At 42.6% G+C, this 18,857-nt stretch overlaps 1 protein-coding gene across 1 annotated transcript in view; it reads left to right on the top strand.

Moving 5' to 3' along the window:
* LOC139530510 (ALK tyrosine kinase receptor-like) overlaps nt 1–18,857 on the top strand; it is a 745,539-nt gene that overhangs the window by 664,989 nt on the left and 61,693 nt on the right. Inside the window, exons 13-14 of the mRNA XM_071327001.1 lie at nt 8,614–8,761; nt 12,339–12,446. Coding sequence (XP_071183102.1) covers nt 8,614–8,761; nt 12,339–12,446 — 256 coding nt within the window. The remainder of the gene's footprint in view (nt 1–8,613; nt 8,762–12,338; nt 12,447–18,857) is intronic.

The following is an 18,857-nucleotide window of genomic DNA, read 5'->3' as shown; positions in this document are numbered from 1 at the left end:
CCAGTCCTCAGCAGTCCAATCCCTGTACCGTTTACAGAATATCAGTCTGTCCCTGATGTTTCTTCTGGAGAGAAGTGGCTTCTTTGCTGCCTTTCTTGACACCAGGCCATCCTCCAAAAGTCTTTGCCTCACTGTGCATACAGATGCACTCACACCTGCCTGCTGCCATTCCTGAGCAAGCTCTGTACTGGTTGTGCCCCGATCCCACAGCTGAATCACCTTTAGGAGATGGTCCTGGCGCTTGCTGGACTTTCTTGGGTGCCCTGAAGCCTTCTTCACAACAATTGAAACGCTCAACTTGAAGTTCTTGATGATCCGATAAATGGTTGATTTAGGTGCAATCTTACTGGCAGCAATATCCTTGTCTTTCAAGCCCTTTTTGTGCAAAGCAATGATGACGGCACGTGTTTCCAAATCAAATCAAATCAAATCAAATCAAATTTTATTAGTCACATACACATGGTTAGCAGATGTTAATGCGAGTGTAGCGAAATGCTTGTGCTTCTAGTTCCGACAATGCAGTAATAACCAACAGTAATCTAACCTAACAATTCCACACTACTACCTTACACACACACACAAGTGTAAAGGGATAAAGAATATGTACATAAAGATATATGAATGAGTGGTGGTACAGAACGGCATGGCAGATGCAGTAGATGGTATAGAGTACGGTATATACATATGAGATGAGTACTGTAGGGTATGTAAACATAAGTGGCATAGTTTAAAGTGGCTAGTGGTACATGTATTGCATAAAGATGGCAAGATGCAGTAGATGATATAGAGTACAGTATATATACATATGAGATGGGTAATGTAGGGTATGTAAACATTGTATTAAGTGGCATTGCTTAAAGTGGCTAGTGGTACATTTTTACATAATTTCCATCAATTCCCATTTTTAAAGTGGCTGGAGTTGGGTCAGTATGTTGGCAGCGGCCGCTAAATGTTAGTGGTGGCTGTTTAACAGTCTGATGGCCTTGAGATAGAAGCTGTTTTTCAGTCTCTCGGTCCCTGCTTTGATGCACCTGTACTGACCTCGCCTTCTGGATGATAGCGGGGTGAACAGGCAGTGGCTTGGGTGGTTGTTGTCCTTGATGATCTTTATGGCCTTCCTGTGACATCGGGTGGTGTAGGTGTCCTGGAGGGCAGGTAGTTTGCCCCTGGTGATGCGTTCTGCAGACCTCACTACCCTCTGGAGAGCCTTACGGTTGTGGGCGGAGCAGTTGCCGTACCAGGCGGTGATACAGCCCGACAGGATGCTCTCGATTGTGCATCTGTAGAAGTTTGTGAGTGCTTTTGGTGACAAGCCGAATTTCTTCAGCCTCCTGAGGTTGAAGAGGCGCTGCTGCGCCTTCTTCACAACGCTGTCTGTGTGGGTGGACCAGTTCAGTTTGTCCGTGATGTGTACACCGAGGAACTTAAAACTTTCCACCTTCTCCACTACTGACCCGTCGATGTGGATAGGGGGGTGCTCCCTCTGCTGTTTCCTGAAGTCCACAATCATCTCCTTTGTTTTGTTGACGTTGAGTATGAGGTTATTTTCCTGACACCACACTCCGAGGGCCCTCACCTCCTCCCTGTAGGCCGTCTCGTCGTTGTTGGTGATCAAGCCTACCACTGTAGTGTCATCCGCAAACTTGATGATTGAGTTGGAGGCGTGCATGGCCACGCAGTCGTGGGTGAACAGGGAGTACAGGAGAGGGCTCAGAACGCACCCTTGTGGGGCCCCAGTGTTGAGGATCAGCGGGGTGGAGATGTTGTTACCTACCCTCACCACCTGGGGGCGGCCCGTCAGGAAGTCCAGGACCCAGTTGCACAGGGCGGGGTCGAGACCCAGGGTCTCGAGCTTGATGACGAGTTTGGAGGGTACTATGGTGTTAAATGCTGAGCTGTAATCGATGAACAGCATTCTCACATGGGTATTCCTCTTGTCCAGATGGGTTAGGGCAGTGTGCAGTGTGGTTGCGATTGCGTCGTCTGTGGACCTATTGGGTCGGTAAGCAAATTGGAGTGGGTCTAGGGTGTCCGGTAGGGTGGAGGTGATATGGTCCTTGACTAGTCTCTCAAAGCACTTCATGATGACGGAAGTGAGTGCTACGGGGCGGTAGTCGTTTAGCTCAGTTACCTTAGCTTTCTTGGGAACAGGAACAATGGTGGCCCTCTTGAAGCATGTGGGAACAGCAGACTGGGATAAGGATTGATTGAATATGTCCGTAAACACACCAGCCAGCTGGTCTGCGCATGCTCTGAGGACGCGGCTGGGAATGCCGTCTGGGCCTGCAGCCTTGCGAGGGTTAACACGTTTAAATGTTTTACTCACCTCGGCTGCAGTGAAGGAGAGCCCGCAGGTTTTGGTAGGGGGCCGTGTCAGTGGCACTGTATTGTCCTCAAAGCGGGCAAAAAAGTTGTTTAGCCTGTCTGGGAGCAAGACATCCTGGTCCTCGACGGGGCTGGTTTTCTTTTTGTAATCCGTGATTGACTGTAGACCCTGCCACATACCTCTTGTGTCTGAGCTGTTGAATTTCGACTCGATTTTGTCTCTGTACTGAGACTTAGCCTGTTTGATTGCCTTGCGGAGAGAATAGCTACACTGTTTGTATTCGGTCATGCTTCCGGTCACCTTGCCCTGGTTAAAAGCAGTGGTTCGCGCTTTCAGTTTCACGCGAATGCTGCCGTCAATCCACGGTTTCTGGTTTGGGAATGTTTTTGTCGTTGCTGTGGGTACGACATCGTCAATGCACTTCCTAATGAACTCGCTCACCGAATCAGCATATTCGTCAATATTGTTGTTGGACGCGATGCGGAACATATTCCAATCCGCGTGATCGAAGCAGTCTTGAAGCGTGGATTCAGATTGGTCGGACCAGCGTTGAACAGACCTGAGCGCGGGAGCTTGTTGTTTGAGTTTTTGTTTGTAGGCTGGAATCAACAAAATGGAGTCGTGGTCAGCTTTTCCGAAAGGGGGGCGGGGGAGGGCCTTATAAGCGTCGCGGAAATTAGTATAACAATGGTCTAGTGTTTTTCCAGCCCTGGTAGCACAATCGATATGCTGATAGAATTTAGGGAGTTTTGTTTTTAGATTAGCCTTGTTAAAATCCCCAGCTACGATGAATGCAGCCTCAGGGTGTGTGGTTTCCAGTTTACAAAGAGTCAGATAAAGTTCGTTCAGGGCCATCGATGTGTCTGCTTGGGGGGGAATGTATACGGCTGTGATTATGATTGACGAGAATTCCCTTGGTAGATAATGCGGTCGACATTTGATTGTGAGGAGTTCTAGATCAGGTGAACAGAACGACTTGAGTTCTTGTGTGTTGTTATGATGATCACACCACTTCTCGTTAATCATAAGGCATACCCCCCCGCCCCTCTTCTTACCGGAAAGATGTTTGTTTCTGTCGGCGCGATGCATGAAGAAACCAGCTGGCTGCACCGACTCCGTTAGCGTCCCTTGAGTTAGCCATGTTTCCGTGAAGCAGAGCACGTTGCAATCCCTGATGTCTCTCTGGAATGCTACCCGTGCTCGGATTTCATCAACCTTATTGTCAAGAGACTGGACATTGGCGAGTAGTATGCTAGGGAGTGGAGCGCGATGTGCCCGTCTCCGAAGCCTGACCACGAGACCGCCACGTTTTCCCCTTTTTCGGCGTCGCACAGGGTCGCCGGCTGGGATCAGATCCATTGTATTGTGTGGAAGGCAAAACACTGGATCCGTTTCGGGAAAGTCATATTCCTGGTAGGAACGATGATGAGTTGACGTTAATCGTATGTTCAGTAGTTCCTCCCGACTGTATGTAATGAAACCTAAGATTACCCGGGGTACCGATGTAAGAAATAACACGTAAAAAAACAAAATACTGCATATTTTCCAAGGAACACGAAGCGAGGCAGCCATCTCTTTTCGGCGCCGGAAGTCCTTGCAGGTAACCATGTTTGACAGAGGAAGAACAATTATTCCAAGCACCACCCTCCTTTTGAAGCTTCCAGTCTGTTATTCGAACTCAATCAGCATGACAGAGTGATCTCCAGCCTTGTCCTCATCAACACTCACGCCTGTGCTTCTTAAGGCTAGGAGGCGGTATTTTCACGTCCGGATGAAAAGCGTGCCCAAAGTAAACTGCCTGCTACTCAGGCCCAGAAGCTAGGATATGCATATTATTAGTAGATTTGGATGGAAAACACTCTGCAGTTTCTAAAACAGTTTGAATGATGTCTGTGAGTATAACAGAACTTATTTGGCAGGCGAAACCCAGAGGACAAACCATCCAGGAAAAAATACATTTGAGGTCACTGTCTATTCAATAAGGTTTCTATGGGGATCTGGATTTCTAAGGCACTTGCTTGCAGTTCCTATCGCGTCCACTAGATGTCAACAGTCTTTAGAAATTTGTTGATGTTTTTCCTTTGAGAAATGAAGAAGTAGGGCAGTTCAGAACAAGGGTCGAGTGAAGTGTACTGTTTGTTAGAGGCGCATGACCTGAAAGCACGCTCCACTTTGTTTTCCTCCGGTATTGAACACAGTTTATCCCGTCTTAAATTGTATTGATTATTTACATTAAAAAATACCAAAAGTTGTATTGGGAAAGTTGTTTGAAATGTTTGGAACAAGTTTACAGGTAACTTACTAGATATTTTGTAGTCATGTTGCGCGAGTTGGAACCGGTGTTTTTCTGGATCAAACGCGCCAAATAAATGGACATTTTGGATATATAACGACGGAATTTATCAAACAAAAGGACCGTTTGTGGTGTTTATGGGACATTTTGGAGTGCCAGCAAAAGAAGATCTTCAAAGGTAAGGCATGAGTTATATCGTTATTTCTGAGTTTTGTGTCGCGCCCGGCGGGTTGAAATATGAATGTCATGTGTTTGTTTAGTGGGGTGCTATCCTCAGATAATCGCATGGTTTGCTTTCGCCGTAAAGCCTTTTTGAAATCTGACGTGTTGGCTGGATTAACAACAAGTGTAGCTTTAATTTGGTGTATTGCATGTGTGATTTCATGAAAGTTTAATATTTATAGTAATTTAATTTGAATTTGGCGCTCTGCCATTTCACCGGATGTTGTCAAATCGATCCCGTTAACAGGATTTGATCCCTAAGAACTAACGAGAGAATCACTGACATGATGTCAGCTGGTCCTTTTGTGGCAGGGCTGAAATGCAGTGGAAATGTTTTTTGGGGATTCAGTTCATTTGCATGGCAAAGAGGGACTTTGCAATGAATTGCAATTCATCTGATCACTCTTCATAACATTCTGGAGTATATGCAAATTGCCATCATACAAATTGAGGCAGCAGACTTTGTGAAAATTTATATTTGTGTCATTCTCAAAACTTTTGGCCACGACTGTAAGAATTTGTTCTTAACTGACTTGCCTTGTTAAATAAATAAAAAAATGCGTTGTCATAAATAATGTAATTTTAAAGACTAATAGGCTGGTGGAACCGTTCATAGAGCGTTCCAGGAAAAACCTTCCAAAGATGAAAGGGTTCTCAGTAGAACCCATCATTGAGGGTTCCAGGTAAAACCTTTTAGAGGATCAAATTGTTCTTGGTAGAACCATATACTGTGGTTTCTATGAAGAACCCTACATAAGGGTTCTACTTAGCACCAAAAAAAATTGCCCCTGTGGCAGGTGTACCGAACTCATTCCATGGAGGGCCTAGTGTCTGAGGGTTTTTGTTTTTTTCCTTTCAATTAAGACATAGACAACCAGGTGATGGGAGATCTTTACTAATTACTTACCTTATTTCATCAATCAAGTATAACAGAGGAGCGAAAAGACACTCAGCCCTCTGTGGAATGAGCTTGACACGTGCCCTATGGGGACAAATTGAAAAACCCTATATGGTTCTACTACTTTCTAAGAGTGTTGTGTGAAGACAGCCAATGGTTGTTTTGATATTGTGCTCTGTTTCAGAAGCCTTATAATGCACTATACCACCTGTGTGTAACGCCTTATGAATGTATTTACAGTCATTGTGCATTTGAAATGTTGTTACTATAACAAGCCTTAAAGGTGCATTCAGTAGGAATCTATCCACCATTACCTGGGTGCTAAAATTTATAATTGCCGTTTGTGACAAAACAAGCCATGTTAAGTGTAGAGAATGATTGTACAATCTAAACCGCTATTAAATATATTTTCAATAACCAAAATATTGTATGATCAACTGTTTGAAACTGATGTACAAAATTGAAAGTATTGGTATTTGTATTTATTATGGATCCCCGATCTTCCTGCGGTCTAGCAAAATTAAGGCAGTTTACACAATTTTAAAACATTACAATATATTCACAGATTTCACAACACACTGTGTGCCCTCAGGCCCCTACTCCACCACTAGCACATATCTACAATACTAAATCCATGTGAATATGTAGTGCATATGTTATCGTGTGTTTGTGTGTGTGTGTGTGTGTGTGTTTGTGTGTGTGTGTCAAATTGTTCACACACACACACACACACACACACACACACACACACACACACACACACACACACACACACACACACACACACACGATAACATATGCACTACATATTCACATGTATTTAGTATGTGTGTGTGTGTATGCATGTGTCTGTGCCAATGTTTGTGTTGCTTCACAGGTGTTTTTTAATGTTTTTAAATCTAATTTTACTGCTTGCGTTAGTTACTTGATGTGGAATAGAGTTCCATGTAGTCATGGCTCTATGTAGTACTGCATTGCCTCCCATAGACTGTTCTGGACTTGGGGACTGTGAAAAGACCTCTTGTGGCATGTCTTGTGGGGTATGCATGGGTGCCCGAGCTGTGTGCCAGTAGTTTAGACAGACAGCTCGGTGCATTCAACATGTCAATACCTCTCATAAATAAAAGTAGTGATGAAGTCAATCTCTCCTCCACTTTGAACCAGGAGAGATTGACATGCATATTATTAATATTAGCTCTCTGTGTACATCTAAGGTCCATCCATGCTGCCCTGTTCTGAGCCAATTGCAATTTTCCTAAGTCCTTTTTTGTGGCACTTGACCACATTACTTTGTCAAGGTGCGACAAAACTAGGGCCTGTATGACCTGCCTTGTTGATAGTGATGTTAAGAAGAGCATCGCTTTATTATAAACAGACTTCACCCCATTTTAGCTACTACATTTTAGCTACTACTGCATCAATATGTTTTGACCATGACAGTTTACAATCTAGTGGTACTCCAAGCAGTTTAGTCATCTCAACTTGCTCAATTTCCACATTATATATTTCAAGATTTAGTTGAGGTTTAGGTTTTAGTGAGTGTTTTGTTCCAAATACAATGCTTTTAGTTTTAGAAATATGTAGGGCTAACTTATTCCTTGCCACCCACTCTGAAACTAACTGCAGCTCTGTGTTGAGTGTTGCAGTCATTTCAGTCGCTGTAGTAGCTGACGTGTATCGTGTTGAGTCATCCGCAGACAGAGAAACTCTGGCTTTACTCAAAGTCAGTGGCATGTCATTAGTAAACATTTAAAAAAGCAAGGGGCCTAAACAGCTACCCTGGGGAATTACTGATTCTAACTGGATTATATTTGATAGGCTTCCATTAAAGAACACCCTCTGTGTTCTGTTAGACAAGTAACTCTTTATCCACATTATATCAGGGGGGTGTAAAGCCATAACACATACGTTTTTCCAGCAGCAGACAATGATCAATAATATCAACAGCTGCACTGAAGTCTAAAAAGACAGCCCCCACAATAATTGTATCATCAATTTCTCTCAGCCAATCATCAGTCATTTGTGTAAGTGCTGTGCTTGTTGAGTGTCCTTCCCTATAAGCGTTCTGGAATTCTGTTGTCCATTTGTTTACTGTGAAATAGCATTGTATCTAGTCAAACACAATTTTTTCCAGAAGTTTACTAAGGGTTGGTAACTGGCTGATTGGTCGGCTATTTGAGCCAGTAAGGGGCTCTTTACTATTCTTCGGTAGCGGAACGACTTTAGCTTCCCTCCAGGCCTGAGGGCACACTCTCTCTAGTAGGCTTATATTGAAGATGTGGCAAATAGGAGTGGCAATATGATCTGCTATTATCCTCAGTAATTTTCCATCTAGATTATCAGACCCCGGTGGCTTGTCATTGTTGATAGACAACAATAATTTTTTCACCTCTTCTACACTGACTTTACAGAATTCAAAAGTACAATTCTTGTCTTTCATAATTTGGTCCGATATACTTGGATGTGTAGTGTCAGCGTTTGTTGCTAGCATGTCATCCCTGAGTTTGCTTATCTTGCCAATGAAAAAGTCGTTAAAGTAGTTTGCAATATCAGTGGGCTTTGAATCTGATTCAATGAATGAAGGAGCCGAGTTGGCTTTTTAATATTAAAGACACAAAACTGAAACATAAGGACTGGAAGCATAGAAATAGTGCACATTAAATGGATCTACGGCTTATCAGTTTTGCTTTCAATGAGGATGACAAATATTTAACTCACATAGAATTTGGTCGGGTCGCCCACAAAGCTACATATCAGACCTTTAAGTTAAAGCAAATGTGATAAATGCATTTATAATGCCTTATGCACAGCTGGTTCATACAAAGTAGTAATACCAAAGTCATGCCTTTTTGTTTATGTGTATTTCCAAAACAGGATCACAGCTTGTGGGGCGGCTGGCGGTCGCAGTGTATTGGCCATGACCAAGTCACATGGTGTCCAACTCACAGCGGACTTCCTGCTTCAGAAGGGCGAGTTGCTTCATTTCCTGGTGGGACAAAAAGGAGAGGACGCTTGCCCCAATGTGAGTACCAAATTCCCAAAAGCTCAGAATACATGTCAAGGCTCAATACTTTAACAATTATGCCTCATCCCAAATTAACCCCTAGCCCCTGCCTCCTTGGCAGGCACTTGGATCTAAGTGGACTGTGTAGATCTAACCTTTTTATTTAACTATGCAAGTCAGTTACGAACAAATTCTTATTTAGAATGACGGCCTAGACCGGCCAAGCCCAGACAACGCTGGGCCAATTGTGCGCCGCCTTATGGGACTCCCAATCACGGCCGGATGTGATACAGCCTGGATTCAAACCAGGGACTGTCGTGACACCTCTTGCACTGAGATGGAGTGCTTTAGACCGCTGTGCCACTCGGGAGCCCTATCTAAGATGACTGTATCTAAGAAGGGTCTGATAACCTGGAAAAAAACAAATACACTGAAGATAAACCCAGGTTAAACCAGTGTTCTTAGTCCAGTAATGCTTTATTTTGCTTTCTAATTAACTAGATGGAATTGTTGCTTCATCACTTACACCTATACACAATCCTGTCAGTTATTCACAAGTGCATAAGTAGCCTATTATAGACTACAGCATGGCCTAGCTCGATCCAAACTGGAATGTTGAAGCCTCGGGGATATGGCAAAAGAAGAACATCCTCAAAACTGCTTTGCCATTTCCACTGTAAGCATTGTTGGATTGAATTGACTCTCATTAGGAATGTGAGAAATGGAAAACAATTATTAACGTTTAAACAGCATTCTTATCCGTTTTCTGTTAAAATTATAACACAAATTCATAAACTGCACTGCTTCCAGTAATGGTTTAGGGCTCACAGTGCATTGCACCTATTACTACCGTTACTGTACCTCAATTACATCTCGCAAAGTTTGCATTTCCCCACATTTTCCATTTGTCACATCCCTAGTTGAGAGTCTCAATCCAACAGTGGAAATGGCAAGTCGCTTGATTTAACTTCTCAAAGTATTGCCATACAGGACTTCGCTGCTGTCGCTTGCCTTTCTCGACCATTTTCTCAAATGTTGATGATGATGACGTAGTGGTGGACAGTCTACTCCAAAATAATTGATTCCTCGACTCCTTGCACATCGACTCCCGGTGTCGACTCCCATTTCTGAGTGTCAAGATTCAATTCTGCTCCGAATCGACTCCTCAAGTCCTAAAATTCTGTATTTTTGTAAAGGAGACTGATTTAGTTGCAGTACTTTGGAGAACACAAACGCGTATATCTTTCAAAGTGAGGGAGCTTGCGAGGAACGGAGGGAGAGGGAAGTCAGGTCGGCCTCCAGGCAAACAGTCAGAACCTCCAGGCAAACAGTCAGAACCATGCATTAGGCCTATCAAACGGTAATCAAAAGCTGTATCTCACAGCTGTTTGGCTTGCAATGTCTCGCAACTTCAGTGAAGCGGGGCTTGTCATCAATGAATAGGCTAGGATATTCTACACGCAACAGACCGATTACTGAATACACATGCGCATCATTAGTGAAGAGAACCAACAGGCAAGCAGACGAGACAGCGCGCTTGAGAGGGAGGAAGGGGCAGAAAGAACCGTGCGCATATGTCTAAGTAATCTGTATCTTGCGATGTCTTGTCTTGCATGCCTCACAAATTCATCAAAGTATATCTAAAGTTTGACTCTTCCTCACTGGTGTTATTTCAATTACACAACTTTCCCCAGGCCTTTATAGGCAATCGTCTACTTCGACTATAACACAGAAAATAATATTTTGTGATATAGAAAAACATTGTTTTTCGTTGAGGGGTGATTTCTTAACATCAAGAATCCCAATTTTGTTTAAACGTTTACACCCCTACTCTCAGCCCATGATGTTGTTTTTGGCGTCATCCCAGAGTTGTCTCATACGTTGGAGTTCTCAGTCAGGAATCATTTGGAAAATGGATCAAAATATCTTGGAGAAAAAAGTTAGACAATGAAAAGCTGAGAGGTGGCCCAGATGCATTTGGAGTCATTTGAGGTCTATAATTTCTACCAGGTCTATAATCCTGAAGCGAGTAGATGCTCTCAAAGGTGGCTTTTCAAACTGATTAGTTGAGTGCTGGTGTGTTCTATGTTTCTCACAGCCTCCCCTCTGTAGAAGTATTAATATCCTTTTAGGCTTTTACACACCATATTAGACATACACTCATGCACACACACACAAAAGCGACAGCCAGAGGTGGGAGGGTGTGGGTTAGGGCAGGAGGGCGGGGATGTAATTCTGTGTGAAAATGAGCTCTGGCAATCCACGGCCTCCCATGGGGCACTGGCCAAGGTCGGAATCCATTGCCCCCTCTCCTCCTGCAGCTGTCAATCAAACTCCGTAGTGGCCCCTCCGTCTCCAGTTCTGGCAGTAGGAGCCTGAAGTCCAGATTGATGAAAGTGTCGTGGTTGGAAGGAAGAGGACTGACTGTTTGGTTATTATTACCTGTCATCAGCACCGCTGGTCGTTTGGCTCTCGATAAATCTCTCATTTGTTACAATAGCCCAAGGCAGTGATGGGTAGATTGGGTAGAATAACACATTAGGTGTAGTACTCCTATGCTCTTGGACACGTCTTGTTTTGCATGACAATGACTGTAGAATGTGTCAAGACAGCACAAACAGATCTGGGAATAGGCTAGTAAAGGCCCAATCCTACCTACAGATATGAGCTTGGAACTTGACCTTAGCAGATACAGTGGGGCAAAAAAGTATTTAGTCAGCCACCAATTGTGCAAGTTCTCCCACTTAAAAAGATGAGAGAGGCCTGTAATTTTCATCATAGGTACACTTCAACTATGACAGACAAAATGAGAAGAAAAAAATCCAGAAAATCACATTGTAGGATTTTTTATGAATTTATTTGCAAATTATGGTGGAAAATAAGTATTTGGTCACCTACAAACAAGCAAGATTTCTGGCTCTCACAGACCTGTAACTTCTTCTTTAAGAGGCTCCTCTGTCCTCGTTACCTGTATTAATGGCACCTGTTTGAACTTGTCATCAGTATAAAAGACACCTGTCCACAAACTCAAACAGTCACACTCCAAACTCCACTATGGCCAAGATCAAAGAGCTGTCAAAGGACACCAGAAACAAAATTGTAGACCTGCACCAGGCTGGGAAGACTGAATCTGCAATCGGTAAGCAGCTTGGTTTGAAGAAATCAACTGTGGGAGCCATTATTAGGGAATGGAAGACATGCAAGACCACAAAATGATCACAAGAACGGTGAGCAAAAATCCCAGAACCACACGGGGGGACCTAGTGAATGACCTGCAGAGAGCTGGGACCAAAGTAACAAAGCCTACCATCAGTAACACACTACGCCGCCAGGGACTCAAATCCTGCAGTGCCAGACGTGTCCCCCTGCTTAAGCCAGTACATGTCCAGGCCCGTCTGAAGTTTGCTAGAGAGCATTTGGATGATCCAGAACTTGCACAATTGGTGGCTGACTAAATACTTTTTTTCCCCACTGTATCTTCCATTGATATCAATGCATGATTTGTGAGGAAGTCTGGATTATAGTGTCTCAAATGTGTTGTTTTCCCCTAAATAAAGAAACTCAGGTATCACTCTCTCTCCCTTCTCATTGGTAGACCAACGGGACACTGAACAAGATCTGTTTAGAGCAGACGCCATTGGACAAGAAGACACAGGTCAAAGGGGGCGGAGGAGGAGGAGGAGGAGCCACCTATGTGTTCAAGGTAAGGCGAAAAGGCTGCGTCGCAAAGCTTTCCATGTTTTCTTGCCCTCCTTTGATCACTGATAGTTGAAAAGATTGGGTATGCCTCCTCCATGTTCCTTTCAACTGTCAGATGTGAAGGATGGAAATAATGGAAATAGAAGAGTCTGGTAAGGATTAGGGCTGTTGCGGTGACTGCATTACCGCCATTCTGGCAGTCCTGAGTCATGACCGCAGTCAAATTCCACGTCACTGTTGAGTCACAGTAATCTCCTCCTATGGACTCAGTACATGAATGGCGCTGATGCGTTGGTAGTGCCCAACTCACTAACGACCGCTAATGGTCTGGTACTCAGCTCTCTATTGTCCCTCTAATCACTCTGACATCAATGCAAATGAAATCGAAAATCACATCAAACATTTATCCTCAAAACAGTAGGACTATCATGCTTTTAAAACTCACCATTACAGGCTGACCAAACCGGATGCGCGCGTGTGCCATCACGTGCATGTTGATTTTGTACCCCCATACCAGACACGATCAGGACACACAGTTTGAAATATCAAAACAAACTCTGCACCAATTATATTAATTTGGGGACAGGTCGAAAAGCATTAACTTCTTACGGTTGAAATCTCGCTAACGGGATCGATATGACAACTGCCAGTGGAAGTGCAGTGGAAGTGCAGTGGAAGTGCAGGGCGCCAAATTCAAACAACAGAAATCTCCGAAAAATTCCTAAAACATACAAGTATTTTGCACCATTTTAAAGATAAACTTGTTGTTAATCCCACCACAGTGTCCGATTTCAAAAAGGCTTTACGACGAAAGCACACCAAACAATTATGTTAGGTCAGCAACTAGTCACAGAAAAACACAGCCATTATTCCAGCCAAAGTGAGGAGTCACAAAAAGCAGAAATAGAGATAAAATGAATCACTAACCTTTGATGATCTTCATCAGATGACACTCATAGGACTTCATGTTACACAATACATGTATGTTTTGTTTCGATAAAGTTCATATTTATATCCAAAAATCTCAGTTTACATTGGCGCGTTATGGTCAGTAATGTTTTGCTTCCAAAACATCCGGTGATTTTGCAGAGAGCCACATCAATTTACAGAAATACTCCTCATAAATGTTGATGAAAATACAAGTGTTATACATGGAATTATAGATCCACTTCTCCTTAATGCAACCGCTGTGTCAGATTTCAAAAAAACGTTACGCAAAAAGCACACCATGCAATAATCTGAGTACGGCGCTCAGGCACCAAAACAAGCCATACATGTACCCGCCATGTTGTGGAGTCAAAAGAAGTCAGAAATAGCATTATAAATATTCACTTACCTTTGATGATCTTCATCAGAATGCACTCCCAGGAATCCCAGTTCCACAATAAATGTTTGTTTTGTTCGATAAAGTCCATAATTTATGTCCAAAACCTCCTTTTTGTTCGCGCGTCCAGACTAGGTCCAGACGAAAAGTCAAAAAGTTTCGTTACAGTTCGTAGAAACATGTCAAACGATGTATAGAATCAATCTTTAGGATGTTTTTAACATAAATCTTCAATAATGTTTCAACCGGAGAATTCCTTTGTCTTTAGAAATGCAATGGAACGCAGCTAACTCTCACGGGAGTGCGTGAGACTGAGCTCATGGCACTCTGCCAGACCTCTGGTTGAAACAGCTCTCATTCTCTCCTCCCTCACAGTAGAAGCCTCAAACAAGGTTCTAAAGACTGTTGACATCTAGTGGAAGCCTTAGGAAGTGCAATCGGACCAAATGTCCACTGTATCTTGGATAGGCTAAGAGTTGGAAAAACTACAAACCTCAGATTTCCCACCTCCTGGTTGGATTGTTTCTCAGTATTTGCCTGTCATATGAGTTCTGTTAAACTCACAGACATCATTCAAACAGTTTTAGAAACTTCAGAGTGTTTTCTGTCCAAATCTACTAATAATATGCATATCAGCTTCTGGGCCTGAGTAGCAGTCAGTTTACTCTGGGCACCTTATTCATCCAAGCTACTCAATACTGCCCCCCAGCCATAAGAAGTTAAACATGTATGGCAATTTAGAAACACTGGGTGTTTCAGTAAGCAACAATTTTTTTTTGCCTACTTTATTCCAATATTTCTGTCCTTCAGTGATATTTATTTCCATAGTAATTCGTTATGGATCCATCCAGATGTGGTTAGAAAACAGTGCATCTGGTGGGCTATGCAAAGAGATGGGTGATGTGACATGCCTCGCAAACACCCATGAATACATTTAAAGTCCCTAAACTCGGCAAGAGTCTATTGTCCTGCTGATAGCCCATCAAGGTTGGACGGCTTCTTTTTGATTCCAATTTATTGGAAAGGCTGCTAAACCATTTACACCTGGCCCACAGAGTTGTTGCGTACTTACACTACAGAGCACTTTTACTCCGTTCTCCGCAAGACTCTCTACCAATGCCACCAGGTTATTCTTTATATTCTTAATAAATAAAACACCTACATTAAATAGCTCAGGTCTTCAAAATATGTGAAACCTTTTTTTATATATATCTGTGCTTAGTAGCAGAGGCTTCATGGTTTCACCATCAACTTGTTAATTTAGCAGACATCACTTGCATATATACAGTTAACACATACAGTATTTTAAGAATGGAATGAAATATAACAGACCATTTTAGTTTCTCTTAGAATAAAAACCCTACAGTGTAACAAAAGTTTTATTAAGTAATAAGCTTTAATAATTCTTACACTACTGTTCTAAATTCAATCACTCTTCTTCATCATCATCATTCAGTTGATTCAAATTCAATTGTAATACATTTTGTCACTCCTATTCAACAACTCCAAATCGCTTTTGCATTTGCTCCAAAGGGATAACTTGAAATAACATTATATACAGTAGGTTAATTAAATAATCGAAAATAAAAAATATATAATTCATTAGTCTAGTGGATATAAGTATTTTAGGTACAGTGCCTTGCAAAAGTATTCATCCCCCTTTGGTATTTTTCCTATTTTTTTTGCATTAAAACCTGTAATTTAAATTGGTTTTAATTTGGATTTCATGTAAAGGACATACACAAAATAGTCAAAATTGGTTAAGTGAAATGTAAAAAATAACTTGTTTCCAAAAATTAAAAAAAATTAAAAACGGAAAAGTGGTGCGTGCATATGTATTCACCCCCTTTGCTATGAAGCTCCTAAATAAGATCTTGTGCAACCAATTACCTCCAGAAGTCACAAAATTAGTTTGATTGCACACAGGTGGACTTTATTTAAGTGTCACATGATCTTTCACATGATCTCAGTATATGTAGCCCCATAGTCTGCAAAACCACTAAGCAGGGGGCACTACCAAGCAAATGGCACCATGAAGACCAAGGACCTCTCCAAAAAGTGACAAAGTTGTGGAGAATTACAGATCAAGGTTGGGTTGTAAAAAAATATCTGAAACTTTGAACATCCCACGGAGCACCGTTAAATCCATTATTAAAAAATGGAAAGAATATGACACAACAACAAACCTGCCAAGAGAGGGCCGCCCACCAAAATTCAAGGACCAGGCAAGGAGGGCATTAATCAGAGAGGCAACAAAGAGACCAAAGATAACCCTGAAGGAGCTGCAAAGCTCCACAGCGGAGATTGGAGTATTTGTCGATAGGACCACTTGATCCGTGCACTCCACAGAGCTGGGCTTTACGGAAGAGTCCCCAGAAAAAAACTAATTTTTTTAAAGAAAAAAATAAGCAAACACGTTTGGTGTTCGCCAAAAGGAATGTGGGAGACTCCCCAAACATATGGAAGAAGGTACTCTGGTCAGATGAGACTCAAATTTAGCTTTTTGGCCATCAAGGAAAACACTATGTCTGGGTCAAACCCGACACCTCTCATCACCCCGAGAACACCACCCCCACATGGTGGTGGCAGCATCATGCTGTGGGGATGTTTTTCATCGGCAGGGAATGGGAAACTGGTCAGAATTGAAGAAACGATGAATGGCGCTAAATACAGGGAAATTCTTGAGGGAAACCTGTTTGTCTTCCAGAGATCTGGGACTGAGGTTCACTTTTCAGCAGGACAATGACCCTAAGCATACTGCTAAAGCAACACTCAAGTGGTTTAAGGGGAAACATTTAAATGTCTTGGAATGGCCTAGTCAAAGGCCAGACTTCAATCCAATTGAGAATCTGGGGTATGACGTAAAGATTGCTGTTCACCAGCAGAACCCATCCAACTTGAAGGAGCTGGAGCAGTTTTGCCTTGAAGAATGGGCAAAAATCCCAGTGGCTTGATGTGCCAAGCTTATAGAGACATACCCCAAGAGACTTGCATCTGTAATTGCTGTAAAAAGTGGCTCTACAAAGTTTTGACTTTGGGGGGATGAATAGTTATGCACGCTCATGTTTTCAGTTTTTTTGTCTTATTTCTTGTTTGTTTCACAATAAAAAATATTTTTCCTCTTCAAAGTGGTAGGCATGTTGTGTAAATCAAATGATACAAACCCCCCCAAAAATCTATTTTAATTCCAGGTTGTAAGGCAACAAAATAGGAAAAATGCCAAGGGAGGTGAATACTTTCGCAAGCCACTGTATATCATGTCAAATGCGCAAGAGATACTGTTGCATGACTAACAGGTGCTGTTAGATTACAATATAATCTATCTGCCAGTTTGGAACACTGTAAACAATACTAAATAAAGGATAAGTAATACCAGAGAGTCTGTTATAACGAAAACAAGTGTAAAGCCTTTAATACAGCATAGCAAAGTTTAAAAACAGCCAGATTTGTGAAATTGCTTTATCCAACCTTTTGCGGTTGCGTGAGGCATGGTGATCACAGAATCAGTAGGATATGAAACAAATACTCCAATAGGCAACAGCATTACAATATGTTATAATGGACTATAAAACATTTAAATATTTGTGGGGTTGATGCATTTTTCGTTAGGGCAAATATGGTCTGTGATATTGAGTTAGAAGTGTAAAACTTCAGAGTGCTTAATTAAGCATCGAATACATTGCAAGTTTGCTTTTTTTGGCCATTAGGCTACACGTTACAATAGGATTCATCTCTGACGTACCGCAGCATCAGTAGTCTAAACTGTTGCACAAATTGGGGGATTTCTCACACATAGTCAAGCTTTTAGACTATACTTTTGTAAATTAATTGAGGTGTGAATGTTTGTCAGTCTCTTTCCTATCGCAATAGAGTCCTGCATCAGGCCAAAACAAATCAGCAGGCGGGTGGCCCCGGAGTTGAGAGAGAACTTGGGTAAATACAATTGGCTCAATTACACTTGACATGTGGACTGCCGATTTTCTAAAAATAGAATACTTGTGCCTTACAGTCCATTACATAAACGAAGACTGAATGTTGTCCACCACGGAATGGGACAGTGCATCACAAAACTACAGATAACATAAGGCCAGATATTATGAAAGAATACTTGTGGATCTTGTTGATTTCCTCTATCGCTTCAAGAGGCCTACTGTCCACCTAGTAATTGTGTGGTCCCAAAGGATATAGTGTCACCTTCAGATGGATGTGTGGTTTCAGAGAGAAGCCAGCTGTGAGCCTGCGACTAGACACGGTGGATAAAGAGTCACCTTCAGATGGATGTGTGGTTTCAGAGAGAAGCCAGCTGTGAGCCTGCGACTACACACGGTGGATAAAGCGTCCCCTTCAGATGGATGTGTGGTTTCAGAGAGAAGCCAGCTGTGAGCCTGCGACCAGACACGGTGGATACAGCGTCACCTTCAGATGGATGTGTGGTTTCAGAGAGAAGCCAGCTGTGAGCCTGCGACCAGACACGGTGGATGTGTGGTTTCAGAGAGAAGCCAGCTGTGAGCCTGCGACCAGACACGGTAGATGTGTGGTTTCAGAGAGAAGCCAGCTGTTAGCCTGCGACCAGACACGGTGGATAAAGAGTCAGATGGATGTGTGGTTTCAGAGAGAAGCCAGCTGTGAGCCTGCGACCAGACACGGTGGATACAGCGTCACCTTCAGATGGATGTGTGGTTTCAGAGAGAAGCCAGCTGTGAGCCTGCGACCAGACACGGTGGATGTGTGGTTTCAGAGAGAAGCCAGCTGTGAGCCTGCGACCAGACACGGTGGATGTGTGGTTTCAGAGAGAAGCCAGCTGTGAGCCTGCGACCAGACACGGTGGATGTGTGGTTTCAGAGAGAAGCCAGCTGTGAGCCTGCGACCAAACACGGTGGATGACATCCTTTTCCTGCACAGCAATTTGAAGAAATCCAGTGATGACTGTTTAAGTTATTATTTTGGTATATTAATTTGTTTTCTAATATTAGAAGGCTCTTTAAAGCGCTTTTGAGTTGTCAATGTACCGCATTGCATTGTGAAGGGGAAAAAATCAGTTCTTTATTCATGGCATGGTTTATTTTTAGCCAAATCAAAATCAAATCATTT

This window comes from Salvelinus alpinus, chromosome 9 (assembly GCF_045679555.1).
Source record: "Salvelinus alpinus chromosome 9, SLU_Salpinus.1, whole genome shotgun sequence".
NCBI lineage: Eukaryota > Metazoa > Chordata > Actinopteri > Salmoniformes > Salmonidae > Salvelinus > Salvelinus alpinus.
This window is presented reverse-complemented; position numbering and strand designations above follow the sequence as displayed.